General features: G+C 38.0%; 1 protein-coding gene across 2 annotated transcripts in view; it reads right to left on the bottom strand.

The window, feature by feature from the left end:
- Nucleotides 1-13,336: 13,336 nt before the first annotated feature.
- PTGER3 (prostaglandin E receptor 3) overlaps nt 13,337-25,191 on the bottom strand; it is an 83,739-nt gene continuing 71,884 nt past the window's right edge. Inside the window, exons 3-4 of one of the 2 annotated variants that reach the window (XM_037042481.1) lie at nt 22,013-22,104; nt 13,337-13,551 (exon numbers count right to left, since the gene is read on the bottom strand). In XM_037042481.1, the coding sequence (XP_036898376.1) occupies nt 13,512-13,551; nt 22,013-22,104 (132 nt within the window). In that variant the 3' untranslated portion in view covers nt 13,337-13,511. Of the gene's footprint in view, nt 13,552-18,498; nt 18,739-22,012; nt 22,105-25,191 lie in introns of those variants that run through there. The other variant, XM_037042491.1, reaches the window with a different exon arrangement.

Raw genomic sequence — 25,191 nt, 5'->3', positions numbered from 1 at the left:
TACATTGTATTTTGTGTGTTCACCACCTGGAATCAAGTCTCCTTCCATCAGCATTTATCCCCTTTTATACTCTCAACAATCCAAAAAGATTGTTATCACTCTCAGTTTGTAAATCATCTTGGTCACAGAGAAAGTAAATTTCCTGGGACCAGGGGTAACAGAGCCAATGGGAGCCAGCAGTCAGGCCCAGGCAGGTTGGTTCTGGAGTCCATGCTGTTTACCACTAAACTGGCCTGGCTAACTTGTGGCCACTATCCTCCTCCTCATGGCTGTAGTGTGGCTCGATTGTGCTAACACACACAAAACATCCTGCAATAATAGGCATATATCTACGGTCAGTCTTCGGCATCTTGAATTAGCCTGTTGAGGTGAAGCTGGCATGTCTGGTAGACCCTGAGTATCATGGAGCTCCCCAAACAGCCCCTCCAGTGGGCACTGGATGCACACGTGGACTTCTGCATCAGTTTTCCCGTTCGACATTCCTGTTTCCACTGGGACTGCGGCCCAGACCTGAATGACCTCCAGTCTGTTTGGCTGGGTTCTGACTGTTCCCCAAGAATCAAGTGTGCATGGTCACAGGTCTGGTGTTCCAGGTTTAGCTATGGTTTACTTTCACTTGTTGACTTGCCCCTGCATGTCCTTGGGAGGGTTTATATTATTCCAGGTACAACTACATAAGAAGATCTTTGATGACCTGAAGTAGCCTGGCAAATTAGAAAAGAAATAGACTCAAGGGTCCAAGACCTGGGTTTGAATCTTCACCCCCACAATGTGTTCTTAGAAAAGTTAGTTACCTGCTTTGTGACTTAGTTTTCTCATTGGCAAAAATGGAAATAAGAATTTATATTCTCGGAATCATTGTTAGAATTAACATGATATCATATGTGGCTATTTCTAGCAATGTGTTTAAGCTAAGAGATGACCAAAAAATTTCCTTTCTCTCACTCTCTAAAAGTAGGGGCTCCTAGTCTGGTAAAATAACTCAAGGCAACCTTTGCATCGGACAATACACGCAGGTTCTCATTGGCATAGACTGGGAGCACTGAGCTCCAGGTGGCATTGTTGGGACTCACCAAAGCTGATGGGATCATGCATTGCTTACATCACTGTGAGAACTTGCAACTAAAATAAGCAGCATTTTAGTGTTTAGAATCCATTACACTTCATGTTTGTTTATCTATGTACATGTTCTAAATATTTATATTTGTAATCTTATGGCTTGTTTTGTTTTGATAAGGTGCCTGATTGTTTGTGCTTAGGAATCCTGAGAAATAAAGTATTCAAACAAAGTCCAAATAATCAAAACAAAGCATAAATGCCACAGAACACAAACATGGATTTCATCAGGGCTGTGAACATAGTGAGTGTAAGGGGAGAGTAAGGTTTTCCTATAATGCCTGAGAAAGAGCCTGGGTCACACTTCACTGCTGGCAGATTTGCTAGTGGGGCGGGGGGCGGGGGCAGTTACAGTTACTGCTGCCGCCGTATAAAACCAACACTCCCTGCAAAACTGAGCATGAACTTTGAACTTTACATGTTGTCATTAATCTGAAAATAGCTACTTACTAATTTACAATTGTTTTGTGCTATTTAAAGAAAGTGGAGGGACAATCTAATCACTTAGACTGGAGACGGGCACAGCTCCACATGTAATTGGTTGAGCAAGTGTGTGTGATTATTCTTTATGTACCTTGTTCTTTGTACAAGATATTTTTACATTATAGAGACACAGATAATCATGTTTTATTGAAGCAGGGCTTGCATGAACTGAGAAGAAAAAATGATCAGTGGTATTTAATCTGAATTGCAAATAATTCCTCCAGTTGGTTTACATTCTTGGTTTAACTAAGGTTGTGAGTTCTAGGTTCAAGTACCTAAAAATTAAGGTGAATATTCTGATCTTGGTTAAAATAGGATCTATGGAATGAAATTCTGGAAATCTTAGTTATAGTGACTGCATTTTCAGGATAATATTGCAACTATAAGTATATTATAAAAGCTAAGTTTTCTCTCCTTTTTTCTTACTGATCAGAAACATGTGCACCAGGTTCAAATCTCAAGCCTTAAGCAAAAATGTCAGGAGGAGACCTTATGTTTTTGTCATAAAGACAAGATACTTCCTGCAGAGACTTTAACCTCAGTCTCCACACACAAACTGAGAGACAGGGAGACCGGGAAAAGACGATAAAGCTCATTGTATAATATCCATTTAAATCTATTATTGCTAACATATTTTAGTTCTAAGAAGTATCTTTCATGGGAGTGCTGCAACTCTGGCATTTCTTTGTTACAATTCAGCCTTGTATTTAAGTGTCCCTAACTGTTAGGTCGGAGTCGCTCAAGAAACTGGAGGGACACAGCAAGCTAAGGAGAACAGGGTTTATTAGCGGATAATAAGAAGGAAAGTGGAGCCAACCAAGGGAGGTTGGGCCTTGCTCAGTTGTTCTTAGGTCAGGGTTTTTAAACACAAAAATCTGCAAAGGGTATCAGAGTTTAATTGTCTAGAGCTGGTTGCTGGGTGCAGGCTCCAGTTAAACCTGCATTCTGTTATGTTGGATAGGCCGACCCCAGACCCTAACGGTCATCTGTTTTTCTTGGGTAGGGTCTGCAGGCAGCTTCCCACGGTGCATTTTCTAGCCTGGTGATTTTCCATTCCTCCTGGGCCTGACTAGGTCCGTCACTAACCAAATAGGGGCCAGGTGTGAATTAAAGAAAGGACCTGAGCCTAGGTGGGAGCAGGCTGCTCCTGACCTTGAGCCCGCTCCTGACCTTGCAGCCTGCTCCCACCTAGGTTCTTGCGGTGGATGTTTCTCTTTCCCAAATGTTTCCTCTACCAGGGGTATTCCACCTGCAGCCCACGGGCTGTGTGCAGTCCAGGATGGCTATGAATGCAGCCCAACACAAAATCATATATTCACTTAAAACACTACAAAGTTTTTTTGTGATTATGTGTCACAATGTATTTAATGTGTGGGCCAAGACAACTTTTCTTCCAGGAGGCCCAGAGATGCCAAAAGGTTGGACACCCCTACACAGATATTGTAAAAAATAAAAAAGGATGAATTAGTGCATGCCTCTCAAAGGCTCCGCTAGTATTACAATACTTTCTTCGAGTTAAGTATCAGATTAGATTCAAATATAGTCTATACCCCATTCACAGAGCTCCTCTTTAATGTGTTGGGGAAAGCCATCGAGAGAAAAGAGTTTAGCGCTGGGGAGTGGGTGTGCGCATGCCTAGAGATAAAGATGCCTATAGATAAATGCTCTTACAAAACCTTTGGAACAGTTGAAGTCCCTGGGGTTAATACGTCTTCCCTTAAGTTTGGTATTTCATAATTTCCTATGTACAAAATACTGTTTCACATTCTCCCTGTGCCCTAGATTGCTTTCTGATGTTGAACAAAACGAATAGTCAGGCACCAGTCAGTTAGCCCCACGTCTCTAAGTTGTCCAATGAGACTGAGACCCTCCTTTCAAAGTGTCCCACAGCACCAGAGAATTCTTGACACACGATTGGGAAGGAAGGGATATTTCAGACAAAAAAGAAGAGCAAGCTTAAAATTGGAGTCAAGAGAGTACAGCAGTTCAGAAAAGTACAGTTCACGGTAAGGAGGAATGCTGAAATCAGATAAATGGTAAAGGTCATGATGGATTTGGTAAGCTTGGCAAAAGAGTCTGGAAAGCAATGATATGCATCATTAACTGAAAAGAAAAAAAATGTCAAGGACGTTTGTACTAAGACTTAGTTTACTAAAGAGTGGTGTGGTCATTGCTGCATTCCAATCTAGGCTGTTCGTATTTTGGGTAGGTGGTCATCTGTTGAGAGAAACTGGTGACACAGACAGTGAACATCTAGATACGCCAGAGCAGTGCTGTTCACAGAACTTCCTCTACTGTCAGTAACCATTAGTCACATGTGGCTATTGAGAACCTGAAATAAATCTCCAGCAAAGGATGCTAATTGTCCTAAGAGAAGTAAATAGTGAAAGAAGAACAGAGATAGATATGTGAAGGACTACATGCAAGGAAACAGTGGGCAGAACTCCCAAATCTATTCCGCAAATCTAGACCAATATTAAGAAGTCCAATTACCACAGAGCACAGCAAATCTACAAAGTGAATATGTCAAAGTTCAGAGGCATATTCTAGCACAGACTGGCAAGAGTTGAGAAGCAGGGCAGGGTTGTAGAAGAGTCAGAAAAGTTCTTTTGGAACTGATGCAAAGTTGTTTTAGAATTACAAGCTGTGCTCCCCATAGGTTTATCTTTATTGGTCTTAAAGGAGAAACAGACTGAAGTAAACACCCTACTGTCTGTGGGAAAACAAACCAGAAGACACCATGAGTGTCTTTCCCTCTTGTGCATCTAGAACCGTTCTGTCCACTGGTAAATATTTCCCAGCCCAGAATGAGCACTACTTATAAAGGAATATTAGCCCATTACTATGAGGGGTTCCTTTTTGATGTTTATATATTTTTAGATTACACTTTATATTCATTATTAGTTTTAGGTGTGCAGCATAGTGATTAGATAATCATATAATTTACAAAGTGTTCCCCCCAATATTTCCAGAACCCACCAGCATCATACATACTTACTACAATATTATTGACTACATTTCCTATGCTGTACTTTATACCCCCATGACTACTTAGTAACTACCACTCTGTACTTCTCAATCCCTTTATCTTTTTCATGTTCCCCAACCCTCTTCCCCTTTGCCAACCATCAGTTTTTTCTCTGTATCTATGAGTCTGTTTCTGTATTGTTTGTTTGTTTATATTGTTCTTTAGATTCTACATATAAGTGAATCATACGATATTTGTCTTTCTCTGACTGGCTTACTTCACTTAGCATAATTATCTCTAGATCCATCTATGTAGTTGCAAATGGTAAGATTTCATTCTTTTTTATAGCCAAGTAGTATTCCATTGTGTGTGTGTGTGTGTGTGTGTATCACAGCTTTTTAAAAAAATTACTCTTTTTATTTAATTATTTTCCAAGTACAGTTTTCTGTCTATTACTCCCATCCCATCCCACCCTCGTGCTCCCCTCCTCCCTCCCATTTCCACCCTTCTCAGTTGTTGTCCATGTATCCTTTACATATGTTCCTCTAAATCCCTCCCCTATTTCCCCTGAAATTCTCTCCCCTCTCCCCTCTGGTCACTGTCAGCCTGTTCTCTATTTCAGTGTCTTTGGTTATATTTTACTTGCTTGTTTGTTTTGTTGTTTAACTTCCTGTTAAAGGTGAGATCATATGGTATTTGTCCTTCAACACCTGGCTTATTTCACTCAGCATAATGCTTTCCAGTTCCACCCATGATGTTGCGAAAGGTAGGAGCTCCTTCTTTCTTTCTGCTGTATAGAATTCCACTGTGTATATGTACCATAGTTTTTTGATCCATTCATTTACTGACGGGCACCTAGGTTGCTTCCAACTCTTGGCTATTGTAAATTGTGCTGCTATGAACATTGGGGTGCATAGGTTCTTTGGGACTGGTGTTTTAGGGTTCTTAGGATACAATCCTAGCAGTGGAATTGCTGGGTCAAAAGGCAAGTCCAATTTTAATTTTCTGAGAAAATTCCATACTGTTTTCCATAATGGTTGTACCAGTCTGCAATCCCACCAACAGTGGACCAGAGTCCCCTTTTCCCCACACCCTCTCCAACATTTGTTGTTGTATGACAGCTTTTTTAATCTACTCATCTGTTGATGGGCACCTGGGGTACTTCCATAGGTTGGCTATTGTAAATAATGCTGCAGTGAACATAGGGATGCATATATTCCTTCAAATTAGCATTCTGGGTATCTTCAAATATATACCTAAACATGGAATTGCTGAGACAGAAGGCAGACCCATTTTTAATTTTTTGAGGTATCTCCATACTGCTTTCCACAGTGGCTGCCCCAGTCTGCATTCCCACCACCAGTGCAAATGTCTTCCCCTTTCTCCACATCCTCACCAGCACTTGTTGTTTGTGGGTTTACTGATGGGTGTGAGGTGATACCTTGTTGTGGGCTTAATTTGCATTTCTATGAATGGTTCCTTTTATTTATTTATTTATTTTTAAAAAATATTTTATTTATTTATCTTTAGAGGGGGAGGGAAGGAGAAAGGAAGAGAAACATTAATGTATGGTTGCTTCTTGTGCATCCCCTGCTGGGAACTGGCCGGCAACCCAGGCATGTGCCCTGACTGGGAATCGAACTGCGATCGTCTGGTTCGCAGACCCGCGCTCAATCCACTGAGCTACACCAGCCAGGGCCTGAATGGTTCCTTTTAAATAAGTATTGGTGTCTTTGCCTGCAGACCTAGACTCTGAAGTATTTCAGGCAACTGCTCAGGAAGAACTGAGGCAGGCCTGTAGAAATAATTCCTTCAACTCATTGAGTCATAAATTCCTCATAAGCAAATTGAGGGAGGGAAGTTGCTAATCTTTCAGGAGAAAGATGGATCACACTCTATCAGCAATCTAGTACTTTGAGACAAAATCAGATAAAAGCACATTAGTCAAATGTACAAGAGATATATTTTAGAGGGGAATTCTATTTCATAGAGAGCTAAAACTGATATAATTTTTAATTATGTCAAATTTAGATGTAGTATCTGATGATACATTCCAGCATTTTATGCTGTTTTTATATGCATTTTTCCCTTTGTAAGTGAAGACACTATTAATCAGTTTAATTTCAGTGTTTCCATAAAACTGTTAACCATGTACCACATGCTTAACTATTTTCACCCTTATTTTAATTATATTGTGTCTTTGCCTGACTTTTTAATCACTGGTTTACATATTTTTATATTTTTATTTTTCATTCATTTTTTAAATAATAAGAGGAGCCCTGGCTGGTGTAGCTCAGTGGATTGAGCACGGGCCTGCGAACCAGAGTATCGCGGTTCAATTCCCAGTCAGGGCACATGTCTGGGTTGCAGGCCAGTTCCCAGCAGGGGACGCATGAGAGGCAACCATACATTGACATTTTTCTCCCTCTCTCCTTCCCTTCCCCTCTAAAGATAAATAAATAAAATCCTTTAAAAATAATAATAATAAGAGGAAGTCGTAATAAAATATTCAAATAATTTTATAACAGCGTTGCTCAAGAAAAATTTACAGATACTGGATAACCTGTAAGAAGAGATAGTAAGAAATAAATGTTTGTTGGTTATTACAAATTTCCAAATTTGGCCTAGCAAAGGTCACGTTAGGGTGCCGGGTCATAGTGTACAAGACCACAGAGGTGTCAAAAAAAAAAAGTACCAGAATCAAGAGCAATCTACCCTGTTTTAACTTTTCATTTAGGTTTCTAGGATGTTTGTACGTGATGGGGAGACATGCCAGTGTTCCTTCAGCAAGGAAACATGTGGGTTATAGATGGAGATTGATTGGGAAGCACTGGTAAATGAACAGGAAAGAATTACAAGGTTTACTGACCACCACTCAGTACCTGAAGATGCACCTGATTACCTCACTCATCTTCACAGCAGCCCCTTCACTCATCACACAAATATTTCCTTGGCACCTTCAGTGTGCCAGACACTGTGCTCGGTAGAGACAAGGCTGGACAAGCCCAAGCCACTCTCTGCCCTTGTGAAACTCACATTTAGGACAGACAACAAACAAAGAAGTAAGCAGAAAATCAAAAACAAATTACACATCAGGACAGGCACCATGGAGGAAACAAATAAGTTGAGGTAGCAAACTACTTCCCATAGGAAGAGTAAGAAAGACTGTGTTTGAAAAAGTATTTAACGAAAGGAAGACAACTGAAGGAAAAAATAGAGCTGTCCCTAGAGGAAATAGAAACAGAGTGGAGTGCCTTGTGTAAAGGACCTGGGGTGAGAAAGGTCGCTCTCTACAGTGAGTAAGGAATGGATTGTGGGGGCTAGAGCAGAGTGGAAAAATCTCTAGGAGGCTGTTGGTGGTGGTGTCACCGAGAGATGAGATTTGCCTGAATTAGAATAGGATTGTTAGAGATAAAGAGAAGTGAACAGTAATCACTTAACCTATTTTGGAGGTAGAGATCTATTTTCTGGTAGTACTTGCCACATTTACTTATTAATACCCCCCCACATAGCATATGAGAAACAGCCTTAAAAATCAAGAAATAAACTTATACTCCTACAGCAAGTAACTCCAGGGTGGGGCTATGAATCCTGCCTTCATTGAGCCCTTTCCACTGCGTCAAACTTCCTGGCTTTATCAATTCAAAGTCAATGTAGGTTTCAAAGTTGTAAAACAGAAAGCTTTGCCAGTTTAAAGATTTTGAATTAGGATATGCTTCATTAACCAGGATGGCTTACAGATTTTCAGCTTGTAAATTCCTAACTTCATTTCATCTGAAAGGGGCACCGAATCCTACAAGCACTCAGGTATATTTCATCTGTGCAGAAAATCAACATGCTCTTGCATTTCTTCTAAAAATGTGCTGCATCATCGCCAGCAATGAAAAAGTTTTCACTGACTAATGCAGCCATCTATAACTATTCCGAAACATATGCTGTTCTCACCATAAATCTCAATTGGATTATTTAAGTGACCAACCTCTTTTGATAGCTTTGCTAAAAATATACCTGTATCTACCCCCTTGCCAAGTAAATCAACTCATAGAAAATGCTTAAAATAAGCAGGCATGGAGTCAAAAGCTGAGCTGGAAATCGCCTTGCCCTTTTTGTACTCAGAACATCTGTGGTTGTTTTCTTCCATTCTGCCTTTCCTGTGGAGATTCTGGGGGTGTGCATTAGTGCTGCATAGCAGTGCCTCCATTTCTCCTTTTTCTCGACACATGGCAGGATTGTACTTCCTCACTTTCTACGATTGGCACGGCACACTGCTCGTTCCAGAAGTATTTAGGGACTGCTCTATAATTCTCTCCACCCCACTCCTATGTAACCTCCTTTTGACTGGCACAGGTGTCTTCACATCCTTGATACAAAGGAAAATGCAAATTTCCAAATGAGATAAATATGATAGGCAGTATATTGGCAGATAGCGGGGAAGTTTGGATTCAAGTGGCTGTGGTTTTATTCATTCTTGCACCTCACTTGCCTTCTAAGCCTTTTTTTTTCAGCTGTAAAAGAGAGACAATAGCAGACTTTGCTGCACCAATGTATTTTTACATTATCTAATGTTAAGTGACTAGCAGGATATCAAACTATAGATAATGTTCAATGAAAATAGCTAATTTTGTGGTGGATAATAATACATACACTAAAAGCCTAGAAGGATATATCTATGAGGCAGAACTGAATCTGAAGAGAGCTCAGAAATAGCAAAATTTTGTCATCGATCCCCTCTCACTTCCCTTTTCTTTCTGCCCGCAAGCTTCTTCCCTGTCACAGGCACAGTTTTCTTCCCCACAGTGTGCCCCGATGCTCTCTCTCACAAACCGCTCCCAGGAAAGCATGCATCACTCATTGAAAGAGCTTCAGTTTAACAGGAATTGAGTGAAAGGACTCAAGTTCCAACATATCAATGCATATGTTTAAATATTGTAAACATACATTGTAAATTTTGGAGGTATTACTTCTCTTTTCCTTTTGCATCATATAGATTCACACTGTTCTCTGATTCCTATTCCCAAGTAACACAATCAAGAGAATTTCATTCACTGAACAAGTATATGAAGAAAGAGAGAGAAAGAAGAAGGGAAGGAGGGAGGCAAGGAGGGAAAGAGGAAAGAAAGGAAGGGAAAGAAAAATCCCTATTAAGAAAAACAACTCTCAAATCAAGTGAAGACACTTTTCATTCTCTGAATGACCTGATATTGTTCTACCAGCAGAGATTGGAAAGACTTGAGTTTTCCGCCCTTGTCTTCTTTCTCCAGTAGACACACGGTGGGGCAAAAGTAGGTTTATAGTCGTGAGCATATAAAACACAGAGTTTACTACTGTATCATTATTTATTAGTTATTGTATTGGTTTCCATATAGATAACTACAAATCTGCTTTTGCTCCACCCATATGTAAGAGACAGAAACTTTTCACAATACCTCTCATCACATCACTAGAAATTGGTCATTTATTCCCAAAGCGGGATCTCCTGATTGAAAAACCTTGTAATCCAGCTGATTTTATGATTTATTCATGGGCAGAATTATTACAGAAATATATTTTAGGGCCATGAGTCTCATCACTATATGGAATTCTACATTTGCTTTTTGAACAAGTAACCAGATATCTAATGGAGATGAAAAGGACAAAATAATTTCCTCATACTTAGGCTAGGATGGGTCTCTTTGGCTGTTCACACCACGTTGAGGAGCAATTTGCATTCTTCCCTGAGAGTACTAGAACCTCTACAGGTTTGGGCAGCTATCTCCATCATGGGGATGGGTTAGTTTTTTACATAGTTTCAGAGTCTGGAATGTAAGTATAAAATGATTAAGTACATGGTGAGTGTTGTCAAATGGATCATATCAATGCATCCCTTCTACTTTCTACAATGATCCGTACATAGAGAGATACCCTAAGTAATCAGAGGTATTTATAATTAGGGTTTACTGGGAAACAGTTCCTAGAAAATGATTTTGTTCAGCTGTGTACCAGATGAGTAATAGCTGGCCGCTGGCAAAATCTCCCACCGTGACTGTGAAAACACAGTAAGAGGGTTGATACAAAAATAAGTTCAGAAATATGTTGAAACTTTCACTATTTTTCCGAAAACAATTGCATCACTTCCTAGAAACATAAGTACATGGCTTGTCAACAATTGTTTTTCTTTTTAAAAAGTATAGGGGAATCTGTAAATACAGTGATAAAATGAGAAAATAGTCAGTGGAATTTTACTGGCAAAATCTAGAAGTCGGGATCAGATCAGCAATATGTGCATTAGAAACAAACACTGAACAAAGTTCTGTGTGATCATGAATAGCCTTTAGAAGTCACCAAAGCACAAACATGAATTGGTGTTACCAGCTGGACTGGACATTAAAAAGGCTATGAGAGGCCATCGACCCGTGACCCAAGATAAGATTTTATTAGCAGATAAAACAGAGGTACAACTGATTCTTATGCTGCCTTGTGTATTTGTCTGCATAAAGACATAAAATGGTAAATAAAAGTCCCAAATAAGCAGTTCTGACTCAAGAAGGCAATAGTGGGGCCACCTTTACCATCTGTGTGCAGTAATAATATCATATACCTGTTTGAATGCCCCCTCACCCAAATGACTCTGTACATCTTTAATTATCCTCTTTTAAATTGGTAGCATCTGGGTCCCTTCAAATTTCATCCTTTAGATGAGTTTATTGCTCAGACTTAAAAACTACCAGGAAAAAAATGTGAGTGTTCAAAGCAGTGAAATCCACCTGAGTTTATAATATAAGAGTAGGAATTCTTAAAACCTCCCACTTTCCCCAACATAAATAGAGCCATTTGACTTTAGTTTAATTTGATTACATTTCCCACCACTTGCTTTATAAGATTTGTACTGTTTGTTTATTTATTTACAGGAAAAACTTCCAAATATTTCAGCATCAGAAATAGGATGACTTTTGAATTGTCTTTCTTAACTGGAGCCAATGGTGGCATGCATTGCTGAGACTTCTATTAAGTCCCTAAACCTGTGAAATTCCAGAAGCAATATCACGTTAGGCCTTATGATTTTGGAGTTTAGATTTGACTTCCTCCCTACATCAACCAACACTTCTGTAAAGGGTTGAATTGTATCTCTCGGCCCAAACCAAAATCCTATGTTGAAGTCCTAATGCCTAGTACCTCACGTTGGATCTTCTATGAAAACAGGGTCATGGCAGATGCTATTCAGATGGGGTCATACTGGAGTAGAGTGGGCCCCCAATCCAATGTGACTGGTGTTCTTATAAAAAGGGGATCTTTGGACAGGAGAGAATACTGTGGGATGATGCGATTTGTCTACAAGCCAAGGAATGCCAAAGACTGCCAGCGAACCACCAGAAGCTAGGAGAATAGCTATCTTCCTCACAGCCCACGAAAACCACTCATCTTGATCTTGGATTTCCAGTCTCCAGAAGTGTGAAAAATAAGATTTTGTTGTTTAAGCTACTCAGTCGGTGGTACTTTGACATGGAAGCTGTAGCTCACTAACACTCATGTATTGCCGTGCAAGCAAGTAGTCTCATTGGCTGATTAGTGATTCTCTTTTTAACTCTACAGTTGTTCGCTAAGTGGGAATATTTGCATATTAGCAGTTACCCCAGGAGTTAGCCTTCAAAATGATGGTCATTTGAAAAAAATGGACAATATCGTTAAGCATTGGATTTGGCCTTTGAACAGAAAAAAAAGATGAAACTTGGTAAGGAGAATGAGACAATTTGTCATCTGTTCACACCTTTCTTTAAAAAATGCATTCTAGTATCTCACCTGATACATACCAATACTGAAAAAAAACCCCACATTAACAGACTTGTAAGCCTCAATCATAGTTAGAGCCAGCTGGGCATTCCACCAATGTCTTTAAAGTGGGATCTAAGAAACAGGAGAATTTCAAGTAGGAAAATTAAAAACAGTATCTTTGCTCTCAAGAAGGAGGAAAGGATGTGGCCCTGCTCAGTTGGGAAATCCAATGGGATACACAAACTCAAGCTACTCCTTAGAAAATAGAAAGGGTGGGAGTGATGTCAAGGGTAGAATAGCCCCTGGGTTGAATGATGACTTTGTAGTTCTAAGAGGAATGAACTAGATGAATTTCCCAAACTCAGCCACACTCCTAACTTCCAGCTCTCTGGGCCACATTTGATAGTTGTGGTACTCGAGCTTTAGTGTGCATGGGAGTCATCTGGAGGGTGTCTAAAACACAGATTCCTGGCCTCCGGTTCTAGAGTCGCTGACTCAGTGAGGTCCAGAGTAGGACCAAAAATTTTGCATCCCTGCCTACTGAAAATGATTTCTAAGTGATGCTGATGTTGCCCATCCAGAGACGACACTTTGAGAAACACTGGACTACCTCAATGTTGTCAAGTCTGCCTGATGAAAAAAATCACCTGGAAGGAGCTTACTTTTTAGAAATACAAAATCCCAGGTTCCGTGCTGTTTTCTGACTTACGACCTTCAGGGAAGGGACTAGGGTTTTCTACTTTAACAAACTCTGGGTGGTTAGTATGACGGGGCAAGTTTGGCAAACACTACACCAAATCTCTGTGAGTTCCATTTTAGCACCTGTCATTTTCCCAAAGGGTGGCTTTTCCAATGTGGCAGCAGTTGTGTGGTAAGTTGACAGTAGCGCAGTCACTGGGTTTGTAAGCCTGATATGCTGACCCCATAGGCCAACCACAGAGCCCCACTCCTTCATTTCACCAACAGGTTCCCATCAACAGTTGATGCCAACTGGCTCTGGTACAGAGACCATCCTGAAACAGGCTCAGATGATACAGTTTTCCTTGGCTCTTCTCCCACTTCTCTTTAACTCGTTCTTATCTCACAGCCCTCATCTTGCTCTGAATATCAATGGGGACTCTTGCCTCAGGCTGTTTCCTCTTTAACTTAGCAAACTCCTGCTTGTGAGTTATGATCTAGGAAGTTAATTCCAAAGTCACCTTCTCATTTGGGGGTAGGAGTGGTCTTGCTGGCACCTGCAAGGAAATCACATTGGTTCAACAGCTGGCTGACAGTAATTCGAGTTAACTCTTTAAAGGATGGTTGGAGATTTGTAAAGAACCTGTGGTAAAATGCTTGGGGCTCTATTATGCCCATGTGCTGCTTTGCACACACGTGATTCCTCTCTGTCACACCTAAAATCCAACTATTTACTCAACATTGAGGCATCCTGTAAATGACTTACTTTGGGACCATCTTTTAGCTCGGGGAATTTGTAGTGTTTTAAAACAATGGCCTCACACATATCTTCTTTAATCTTTGCAGCAAATCTCCAAGATAGGTGTCATTGTCCTTTGCAGATAAGGAAACTGAGCCTAAGTGAGATAAACATAGAAACTGGCAAGGTCACTCTCGAGAGGTTGTGTCACTCTCAGTTTTGTCTGCTACTTTTGCCCTTGGACATAGGGTTGAAATTCAGGTCTTAGAGCAAGGTAAGAAATGACATTGAGATTAAATGTCATTGAGACTAAAAAACTAAAAGACAAGTTATTTTATATAGCAGGCTTATGTTTATCTTATTTATTTTTTCTAAGAAAAATCATCTTATATTCAACAAATATTTATAGTTGCTTTCTTCAATAAATCTAAAGAAAACTCAAATTTAGAGGCTGACCCAAATGGCACAATATTAAAGAGCAAAAGTAAATAGAAAATCAACTCTCAATCCTTACCTACAGCGTGCATACCTAGTTGTCTTAAATATCACTGACAGAGTCTGCGATCTGGTCACTCAGACTCTCCATCAAGTTTTTATCGACAACTCTGTGCTTAGCACTCTGTTGTACTCCACAGGTGCAGGACACAGGTACAGGTTGAGTATTAGAAACACTATAAAGGCTCTTAAAAATACATGTTGCACACATTATTTTTATTTTAAAAAAGCACTGGAGATGATAAAAATGAAAGAAAGCCTTAGGACAAAAATTAAACAGAAAACGCTTTTATTTATGGGATGAGCCTAGAGATATTTTATTTCATTTAATTTATTTATTTTTTAAGATTTTATTTATTTATCTTTAGAGGGGAAGGAAAGGAGAGAAGGAGAGAAATATCAATGTATAGTTGCCTCTGCTGAGGACACACAATGTACCATGTGTCCCCTGCCGGGAACTGGCCTGCAACCCAGGCATGTGCCCTGACTGGGAATCGAACTTTGATCCTTTGGTTCACAGACCCATGCTCAATCCACTGAACTACACCAGCCAGGGCAGCCTAGAGATAGTTTAAAGTAACAAAGAATTCAGTAGTAGCCTAGATTAATGGAAAAGGTGAGGACAAATATTTTAAAGACAGCAAAGAAACATTTAAGTATTCATAGTAATTAAAAGTATATCAACCAAGGTATATTTTATACAGATCCTTATGGTTCCTCAATAATTACAATCATTTTAACAACAAATTCCAATTGAATGTGCTTCCAATTACTAAGGATGTTGATAAATTCTGTTGCCTTAAGTAGTTTAGATGGTGTCCTTATAACCTGGATTTCATCATCATTTATTTAATTTTTAAAAGTCATTCTTGTAGACAGTAAAAATGTAAATAAATTCAACTCTGTCTAAATTTTTACATTTTTCATAGACCAAATCCACTTATAAAGCACATATACACATTTACATATAAAAGGTAATGACTCTAATTTTCTCCTTCGTTAAGCAAGAATTTGGATAGATACGGCTTCTGATGGAAGCTCAATCTTCTAACTCTAACATTGTCCTGTGGTTGTTGTTTCAATCTCTCTCTAGCTCTAAGCTCTCGGCATGGCTTGGCACACCTCTCTGCATCACCCTAGCACATCTTTTCTTGGGAGCAGCACAACTGGAGATTTTTTGTTTGTTTTGGTTCGTGTTGGACTGCAGCGGCACTGAGTAAAACCACTGGCTCTACAACAGGATGGAGGTGGCGTAGGAGGGGGTTCGTTTCTTCCAATGCAAAAGGCATAGGTCTAAAATCATATGCAGTCAAGAACTGGGTCTCTACCGCCTGTAAAGCATATTAACACCACATATTTGTTTTACATATGGATCCCGTAGAGCTTTTCAGTAATTACTGTAATTACAGTAAAACATACCATTTCTCCACATGCAACACTTTTTACAGTGTTCCCAAGAAATTTATTTTGAAGTTTAACTCTATCTTCAATATACCCTCATTATACAATATAAAGATCCATGTTTATTTAGTACCATAAAGAAAACAAAGATAAAAGCACTTGTTAAAAATCAGTGTGTTACTGAATCATGATCCAGAATATTGGATGTTACAGAGCTTATTATTTTGGGTGAATTTAATATACAATGGATACTTTTCTATAAATTAAAAAGTATTGAAAGCATTTCACACTAACATATAATGCCTCCCTACCAGATTTCAAACTTATTGTACAAAGATCATTCCTAATTGAGAAAAATTTTGCCAGTAGTCATTATTTTATATGTTTCCAATCATTTTGTTACTTTATTATTTTCACATGTAGAGCCTCAATAAACATTATTACAGTAAACTGTAATTATTCTGCCTGGATATAACATTTTTAAATCAGGAAAGTTTAATATGAAAATTCCTAAGAAGAACAACAACATGTAAACAAAGAGCTTTCTATCACATTTGCTGAAATTTTCAATGGTTGATCTTGTACATGAATTGTTGCTTTGTTGAGAATTTACCAAATAAATAGCATCTTTCTTGGTGTTAGGTACTGCACTAGTGCTAAGGGACCTGCGAATAAAATATAAGAAAAGGGTCCTGACCACCATAAAATAAAATTATGTCAAGGGAAAAAATACACAATAAAAATATTTAAGAAATAATACAATACTCTTCAAAATGAGCTCTATGTGACTTCAGAATTGTGAAAAGGTAAGAAGAGACCAAAGATACTTAAACTGTGCAAGGCTTAAGGACAAGGTCAGATTTGAGCATGTGAGAGATGAGTAGGTTTTGCATAGACAAACATAATCATGAGGTATTATAAACAAGAATAACAGCCAGGGATTTGAAGTTGATTCTGTCCATGACATTTAAACCCACACAGCAAGGAAGCCAGTTTAGAGTTGAAATCGAATCTCATATCATATAGTTAGAGATAAGTCTGGATAAAGAATCAATCACAGTTAATACTTACAAAGTACATTTTGTGTTACTTTACATACATTATCACAATAACCTCACAGGTAAATATTATTAGCTTTGGTCTATAGATTAACACACTGAGACTCCATGAGATTAATTAACTTTCTCAAGGTCACAGATCTAGTGAGTAAAACAGGCAGATTTAAATCCAAGCTTGATTCCAAAACCCATGCCTTTATTGCTACACTACATTGTCTTATAAATGGAATATCATTGGAGCAAATCTCAAATCCTACTGTGCTATAGGGACAGCCTGGAATCAAAATACTTGAACTTGGATTTGGTTTCTTATGTTAGCCATGTGACATTGGACAAGCCCTCTGTAAACTTTACTTTCTTTTGTAAAAGTAAAATAATAACTAGATGACAGCTATATAGCCACAAAGATGGATGATGGACAGATTTATGTAACAGAAGCATGGATATTCCTATGGTTGGAAAAATCAACTTGCTCAATAAAATGTATAGAATTTAAACCTGAATCAAGGGATTGTATACAGCATCTGCTTTGTGCTAGTTACATAAGGCCCTCTCAAATACAGGTTTGAATGAAAAGAATTATAGTTTATAACTAATTCAGAAGTGGTTCCACTATTTAAGAGGAATGACTCAACTATTTTGTCTTAATTTAGTTGGCAGAAATGACAATGGAGTCACAGTATTGGCTCCTATGGCTGCTGATACTATATTATCATCTCTTCCCATAATGTCCTTGTAGGTGGCAGCATGGCCCTTACTTATAGCACAGTTCCTAAAGAAGGGGCACTTATTAAATACAATGTGTGTTCAGTTAAATGAAAGAGAAGAGGAAAGGGAAGGAGGAAGAGAGGGGGAAAGAGATATGAGAAAAAGAAAGGCTGGGTGAATTTACAGGCAGGTAAGATCATATTAGCTGAAAGGTAGATATTATATGATATAAAGTATTTTTTTAATTCTACAGAATTTTTTAATTTCAAAACAGATAAAATAAATTATTTCCTTTCATTAAAAGTCACAAAATTTGATATTTCATAACTATGTTACTTACTAATTTTGCCTTTTTTATGGGAGCAGAGAATAAATTTTAAGAAATACTACATTGATAGTGGTGAATTGGAAGGTTGAGCTTGGATGTTGTATTGCTTTAACTCAATAGTTAATCATTTAATCTTATTATTGTTTTTTATGACACTCCAAGAGAACCTTTAGCTATATCACTCCTTCCAGTCTTCAAGGAGAGAAACAAGAATTAAACTGTTTCTTGAGTTACTAACTGACACATAACCAGAATAAAGATGTAGGGACTTTGAGTTCCAAGCTTAGCCCAAAAGGATACAACATGTCCAAAATAATCACACATGGTGTATAAATAACTTCTGTCATGGTATAGTCCTGCCTTCAGTTAGCATACTTTTCTATCTCATTAAATATATGTTCTATCAATTAAATTCTAATTTCAGTATGTTGACTTTACATCGTCAAACACTTATACTGATTTTTTAAACTCACACTATAAAATGAAAACAACAACAAAATGCAAAGTTGTCCACATCAGTTTAAATTCAGATCAAAGTTTGAAGTCGGGGGCGAACTCCTAGAAGATGGGTTTTTCTTTTTTTCACTTTTTGATTAATCACCATCTGTGAAATACTGCCCAGCTTCTTAAATTCATGCTCAAAATCCGGCTCCAGAAGTCAACTTAAAGACAACAGTGTGGGGGTGGGGGTGGGGGAGGGAGGACCAAAAGTGGGAAAAGTGGGAGGGTGGGGTGGGCAGGGGAGAACAATGGGGGAAAATGGGGACAACTGTAATTGAACAACAATAAAAAATTTATTAAAAAAGGAGTCAATTTAACACTTTGGAGACATAGGTTATAATGATAAACCTATTCTCAGTGAGTATTACTGACAAAAATAATTAAAATTTAAAAAGATGAGAATGAAAAAATAATCCAAATTAAAATATAAAATCCTCCTTCTCAGATGGGAAGAAATACACAAATTCATGGCAGCAGGAATTGTAAGAAAAATCCATTTCCATTCTTTCATTATCTGTTAGAATAGAGAGAGAAAGATGTAGTGAGCAAAAATAGAGATAATTTTGGGTATGGCATGAGAAATGAGATATAAGTAAGAAATATAAATATCTTAGACATCAAAAACATTCTGGTTCAAAGTAATGACTTGTGTGTCTTGAAAATAAAAGTAATTTAACTCTGGATTTTGAATTACTTAAGCCTCTGGATCATTAAATTATGTTAAGTATATGCTTTTCTTTCTGAGTAATTTTTCTGCTTCCAAGTTTCTAAACCAGAAGAATAATCAAATCGTGAAGCTATATTAATTGTAGACATATCAAATGATCAAGTAATCTTGCCATAAAAATAAACCCTAATTAACATATAACTATACTCTAAAAGGGCATTAAGAAGGAATGCAGATTGAAATATACACAACCTATAATTTTTGTCCTATTAAACCAACAAAGTATCATGTATGTGATTTTTTTTTAAGATAATGCACAATTTTCGCTAGGGTAAAGCAAAACAGAAACCCTCATTCGTTGCTGAGGAAATTTTAAATAACTATAATGCTTTTGGAAAGAAGTCAGACTACATGAATCTTTAAAGAATTTAACAATTTACAAAGTATTTATTCTTTAAAGTAAAGTAAAGTTTACTTTATTCTTAAAGTAAACTTATGGTTTAAAAAGCAGCAAATATTTTAAAGAAAAATCTCTGCATTTGAATTTTGGGATATGATACAGTTCTGTTCATCATGGTGCCAAGTTGAACACAGATTATGATTGAGTAAACTATAGTGTATCATTTTAATAGATGAATATATAAATACTAAAATAACTCTTAAAACAATTCATAAACAGTATAAGGAATGCTTATTTTATGGTAAATGAGACAAAATCAGGGGACAATAATACATTTATAAGTATGTAAAACAAAACTTAAAAAATTACAGAGGAAAAATAAGAGAAAAATATACTAAAATGATGGTGGAGTTTTCTTGAGTAGGGGAAGTTTAGTAAGCTATCTTTCTTTCTAATGTTCTTTGTTTTCCAAAGTTCCTATAGACAGCCTGGATTATTTTTATGATGAAAGGGAAATATAATAAGATTTACTATAAAAAATTAAAACTGAAATTATAGTACCCTGATCAATAAAGAGATGAGAAGTGGTTCTCTCCCTTCTTTTCCCTTCATTTGTTTTCCAGGGGAATCTGTGTTTATAACAAAACAGGGCCCAGCTTACATGCATTATATGTTTATATTTAGGGATAGAATACAGGACTATAAAGGTTGAACTGAGAAAAAATTTTATTGGCCTAGTGACTTTTAAGCTGTGTTTCAGGATCAGCCAGCTTATTTTTACCCTTTGGGCACCCTTGTGCACTGCATGTCTATTGAAAACCACATTTAGATCTTCCCCTGAAGAACGAAAGTGATTGTTTTTCCATTATCTCAACGGTAGGAGGACAAATGGCCAATGGAATTGAGCTACGTGAGTGTCCACATCCAGCGTAACAATTCATGCTGAGGAGTTACTGTACACAGACCTGCCCAGAAAAGGAGTGAAATGAACGTGCTGACTTTTCATTAAATGAAGAGTTAAACTTATGCAAGGAGTTAAGTGTGGAACTTTTCATGTTATCTCATTAAAACAAAAAAGATCCCACAATGCCGTAGTGCTCACAAGGCTATTCGTTCAGTTGACCCTGCAGTCAATGGCAGAAATATTGAAAAGATGTGTTGGAGGCAGGACAGTCAGGTGCTCAAAATTTAAAATGATCAACATGTATCATATTTGGCATTATGGTCTGTTTACTAGAGTGTTCACTCATTGAATTATATGCATTATACAAAATAGATCTAATCAATACAATATACAGATAATGTATTATAAAATTGTATACCTGAAACCTATATAATTTTATCAACCAATGTCACTCCAATAAATTCAGTTAAAAAGAAAGAGAAAAAGAAATAAAGAAAAAAGTTACAACTTCTTAAATATCTAATATCAGGTAAGAATATATATAAATAAGGATACATTCATCAATAGGATATTACAGTCATTAATATCTCTATAGGTGTAGAATATTTTTGAATAATTGGTAATAATACCATGTCCTCATTATGTGTGTTACTAAAGAATACATGTATTCCACTGTAGACAGCTTTTTCCTACCAAAGTGCCACATATTCCTAAAAGCAGCCCTAATAATGATTGAAATAATACACAAAATATTCAAAAGAAATAAAATGCTAATCAAAGCTCCTTTTGAACTAGAGTTGAAGAAGTCATACTCATCTGGGTAAAGAGTGTAGATACATGTTTCCACTTGGATAATCATTTTACTGTTAACACCGTTTTTTAACTTTTATCTAGCAATGTCTATTAAAATACATGCATGTTTGAAAAGAAAACTATATATGGTCATGAAATGCTTATTACTGTTATGGAACTGTTGTGTTGACATCTTACTTTGTCTTCTCAGTGAAATTTAAAATGAAAATGGCATCAGAAAACGGAATAGATCTCACCAGAAGGTCAAACAAGAGGATGCTAACCCCACTGAGTCCTGTTGTCAAATTAAAACAAGGGTGGCTGGCTTCTCTTTAAAATGCTCTCTGAAACTCTTCTTACTATGAAATCAGTGATGTGAAAATTGATCAATCACAAGATCAGACTGGACCGAATTTCAGAAAGTTCACAGTTGGAGGAAATTTATGTGAAGTCAGTAAAAACACAAAAGCTCTTCTAAGGAATCTAGTCCTCCTTAATCAGATATGTGTGCTTAATCTCCACTTTTTTCTTAGAGATATTCTTCTTCTTTTTTTAAATAATGTATATAATTTTATTTTTTTATTTTATTTAATTCTTGTTCAAGTACAGTTTTCAGTCTTATATTCCCAGCCCTGCCCAACCCCCCGCCCCGTGCTCCCCACCTACCTCCCATTTCCACCCCCCACCCTTAGTTATTGTCCATGTGTCCTTTATACTTATTCATGTGAGTCCATCCCCTTTTCCCCTATGATTCTCTCCCCTCTCCCCTCTGGACCCTGTCAGCCTGTTCTGTATTTGAGTGTCATTGGTCCTATTTTGCAGTTTGTTTTGTTGTTTAGATTCCTGTTAGCGGTGATACCATATGGTATTTGCCTTTCACCGCCTGGCTTATTTCGCTCAGCATAATGCTTTCCAGTTCCATCCATGCTGTTGCATTAGAGATAGTCTTCTGTTGTACAAACTCAGATCAGAACAGGGAGACGGGGCCGGCTATGCTGTGAATCCTGGCAGCTTCTGAATCTCACCTTTCCAAGTGGTCACTCCACATCAAGGTCGAGGAGCACTGGTGGGGTAAAGAGATGGAGCTGGATGCACAGTTCTTTGTGTGGTTCCTGATCTGTGAACAGAGGGTTTCAGTGGGCAGAATTACTGAGTACATCTCCTTTGGTCAGATGACACTTTTTTTAACATTTGCACAGAAGAGCAAAAAACAGAACTCTGTACATTACCTCCCATTGGCTAAGTAAAGATGCTTTGGCTATTCTCTTCCCAAGATTATCTCATTCCTGCCTCTATGCTTTAGCCCACACTCTATTTCTCGCCAAACTTCCACACCAGATATGACTTGAGAGAGAGGCCATGTCTAAGGTGAACTCTGAATCCCTAGAGCAGTTACACAGCACTTGCTAAATGCTGATTAAAAACTGACTGGCTTCAAATGATTAGTGTAGGTAAATCTAATTCCACCACCCTCCAGCAGTCAGTGACGTCCTGTTGAGCTTATGCTAAGGACCAGAATTCTTAACGTGACCTCCAAAGTCCTGTTTGATGTAGCCTCTGGCTGCAACTTCAGCTTGGCTTGGAAACTTTTGTCCTTTGCTCTTGCATGCTCAGGCCACGCTAGCCCTCTATGCACTGCATGAGGATTGTCATCGTCCTTCCCACCTGAGGGCTTTGGACTTGGAGCTTCCTCCACCTGGAGTGCTCTTCCATTCCCTCGTCACCTGGCTGACTTTCTCTCATTTTTCAGAGCTCAACTTTAAAAATCACTTTCTCAGAGAATATTCTGTTGACTAGGACTTAATCATCCACTATGTAATATCAAATATTTTCTCTTCATGAACTCATGAAGAGAAAATGCATACTTATTTGTGTGATTATTTGTTTAATGTTTGTCATTATCTCTAAACCTCAAGTGTCCTGAGAGGAAAAACCACACCTAGTTTTGTTTACCGCTGTGTCTCCAGTAGTTATCACAGTGTCTGGCATGGAGGTCATGGTCAATAAGTGTTCATGGCGTAAATGGCCCTGAAGCCAACCCCTCAACAGGATTCTCCAAATATTGGCTTAAACTCATTGAATGCCATAAAAATATTAAGAAAAATACCAGAAAAACATTTCCTTTTAATACTGTACATTTCTCAGTAATTCTAAGAAATAGCAGATCGAAATTAAATTCTTACAAAAAACTGTTACAAGAAAAAGCAGACAGAAATAAATTCAGTGTTTCTTTAGTCAATCTTTTTATTGGATTCCTAGAATCTGTTTTTTCTCCAAAGTCTAATTAGCATCATTTTAAACAGCATCCTTGTCCCAAGTAGCATAACATTACATGAGATGTGCAGACAGACCTGTGGTTCTCCAGTTCTTGACTGTACTAAGCAAAAAAATGATTTCTGTTTTAGGAAGGTAGTGTGTTTTGAAGGAAAATAAAATGGCATGTCTTCTTTGCAACAAAAATTATGCTTTAGCCAACATCTATTCCAGAGCAAACAGAAACATTTTAGTGGCACTTTTTATAGAAATAGTGTGGTCCTGGAAGAGTTGAGGTCAGAGCAGGAAAAACAGACAGGTGTTCCCATTTATTCTCTGAGAGTTTCAGAGTCCCCTGTATGCCCTTCTCTGAGAAGACCCTTCACATGTTAAAGAATGATCTGGCTAGATCAGGTTACCTGCAGTAGAAGACCACCAGGATTCTCTTGTTATTATTCTACTTTTATTTTTATTTAGAGGCCTGTTTTAGTTAAATGAATGCACTTGGGATTGCATTATTTGTATGCTTAACTTTAGAAGCTGATACAACTATAGGAATTTGAATATCATGGGCCTGCACAACGTCAAGTAGCAGAAAAGGAAGGAACAAAAAAATGAGGCACTGCAAGGTAATACGTGAAGGGCCAGGAGTGGCTGAGGTCTGGTGTGGTTCCCCATTACTTCTCCAGTAAGCCCTCTTTTCTTTCTTTCTTTTTTTTTTTTAGTTCTCACCTGAGGATATGTTTATTGGTTTTAGAGAGAGAGAGAGGAAGGGACCGAGGGAAACATCCATTGGTTGCCTCCCATACACGCCCCTACTAGGGATTGAACCTGCAATCTGGGTTTGTGCCCTGACCAGGAACCAACCTGGAAACTTTTGGTGTACATGACAACGCTCCAACCCAGACACCTGGCCAGGAGGGAGCCCTGTTTTCTTTGTGGATACTTTTCATAATTCCCTCCATCATTTTCATGACTAAAATTTCCTTCACTATCACATCTAATCCCTGCAATTTGCTCTGCCCCTGCATACCATGGATCATTCATTTTATGCCAATTTTCTTTCTTACATGTCTCTTGTGTTTTACTCCTTGTCTCCAGTCTTTGTTCCTCATTTGTCTTGGCTAGTTTATTATTTGGAACTTTATGAAACTGTCATTTCTTGGGGGTCAAAATGGTTGGATATTGAAAATTATATATGATTTAACTTAATGACAGCTTTCTAACAAATGTTTCTCACAGGAGCCTTCTCTCAAACACATCCTTCATATTGTTTCTAAGGCAAACCTTGACATTCTCAAATATCTTTGAAGAGATATTTCCCCATACTACAGGATAAAGTCCTAAAGTCGCTAAGGCCCACCACTGAGTGGCTCTAACCTAGGCCTCCAGGTTTACCTCCTGCCTCCCCTCTTCATGGAAACTTGTTTTGATTCACTAAACTACTCACTCTTCCAGAACTCCGCCAACGCCCTTCACCACCTAGTTGCTGCGGAGCTTGCTTTTCCCTTTCTAAAATGCCTCTCTGTGCTTCTGTCCAGAATGAATTCAACTTATCCTCTGAGGCTCAGCCTTTCATTTTCTTGGGAAAGTATCATTCCTCCTATCATATTTTCACAGCATTGCATACATTAGTCAAGATATACTTATTGTATTGTACTTATTAGCCTGTCAGTTTCTAATACTCTGATTCAGAAGAGCCCAATCAATGTTTATGAATTAAATGGAATTCTAAGCAATTGATTGGTTCTCCTCAACAGTCAATATTATGAAGCCAAGGACTGATCAAATCTTGTCCCACACTTAAGAACTTACTAGGCATAAAGTATTTTATAAGATCTGATGATATGGTCATATTTTAAAAGTTTCCTTTGGCTCTAGAAATGTATAGTCTCTAAATGGTCCACAGAAAACCTTGAGAATATCCACGCTACCTTTCAGCCAACTATAT

The sequence above is a fragment of the Sturnira hondurensis genome, unplaced genomic scaffold (genome assembly GCF_014824575.4).
Source record: "Sturnira hondurensis isolate 20B ecotype Veracruz unplaced genomic scaffold, ASM1482457v3 Scaffold0000648, whole genome shotgun sequence".
Lineage (NCBI taxonomy): Eukaryota > Metazoa > Chordata > Mammalia > Chiroptera > Phyllostomidae > Sturnira > Sturnira hondurensis.
Note: the sequence above shows the minus strand (reverse complement) of the source record. Positions and strands in the feature narration are given on the sequence as shown.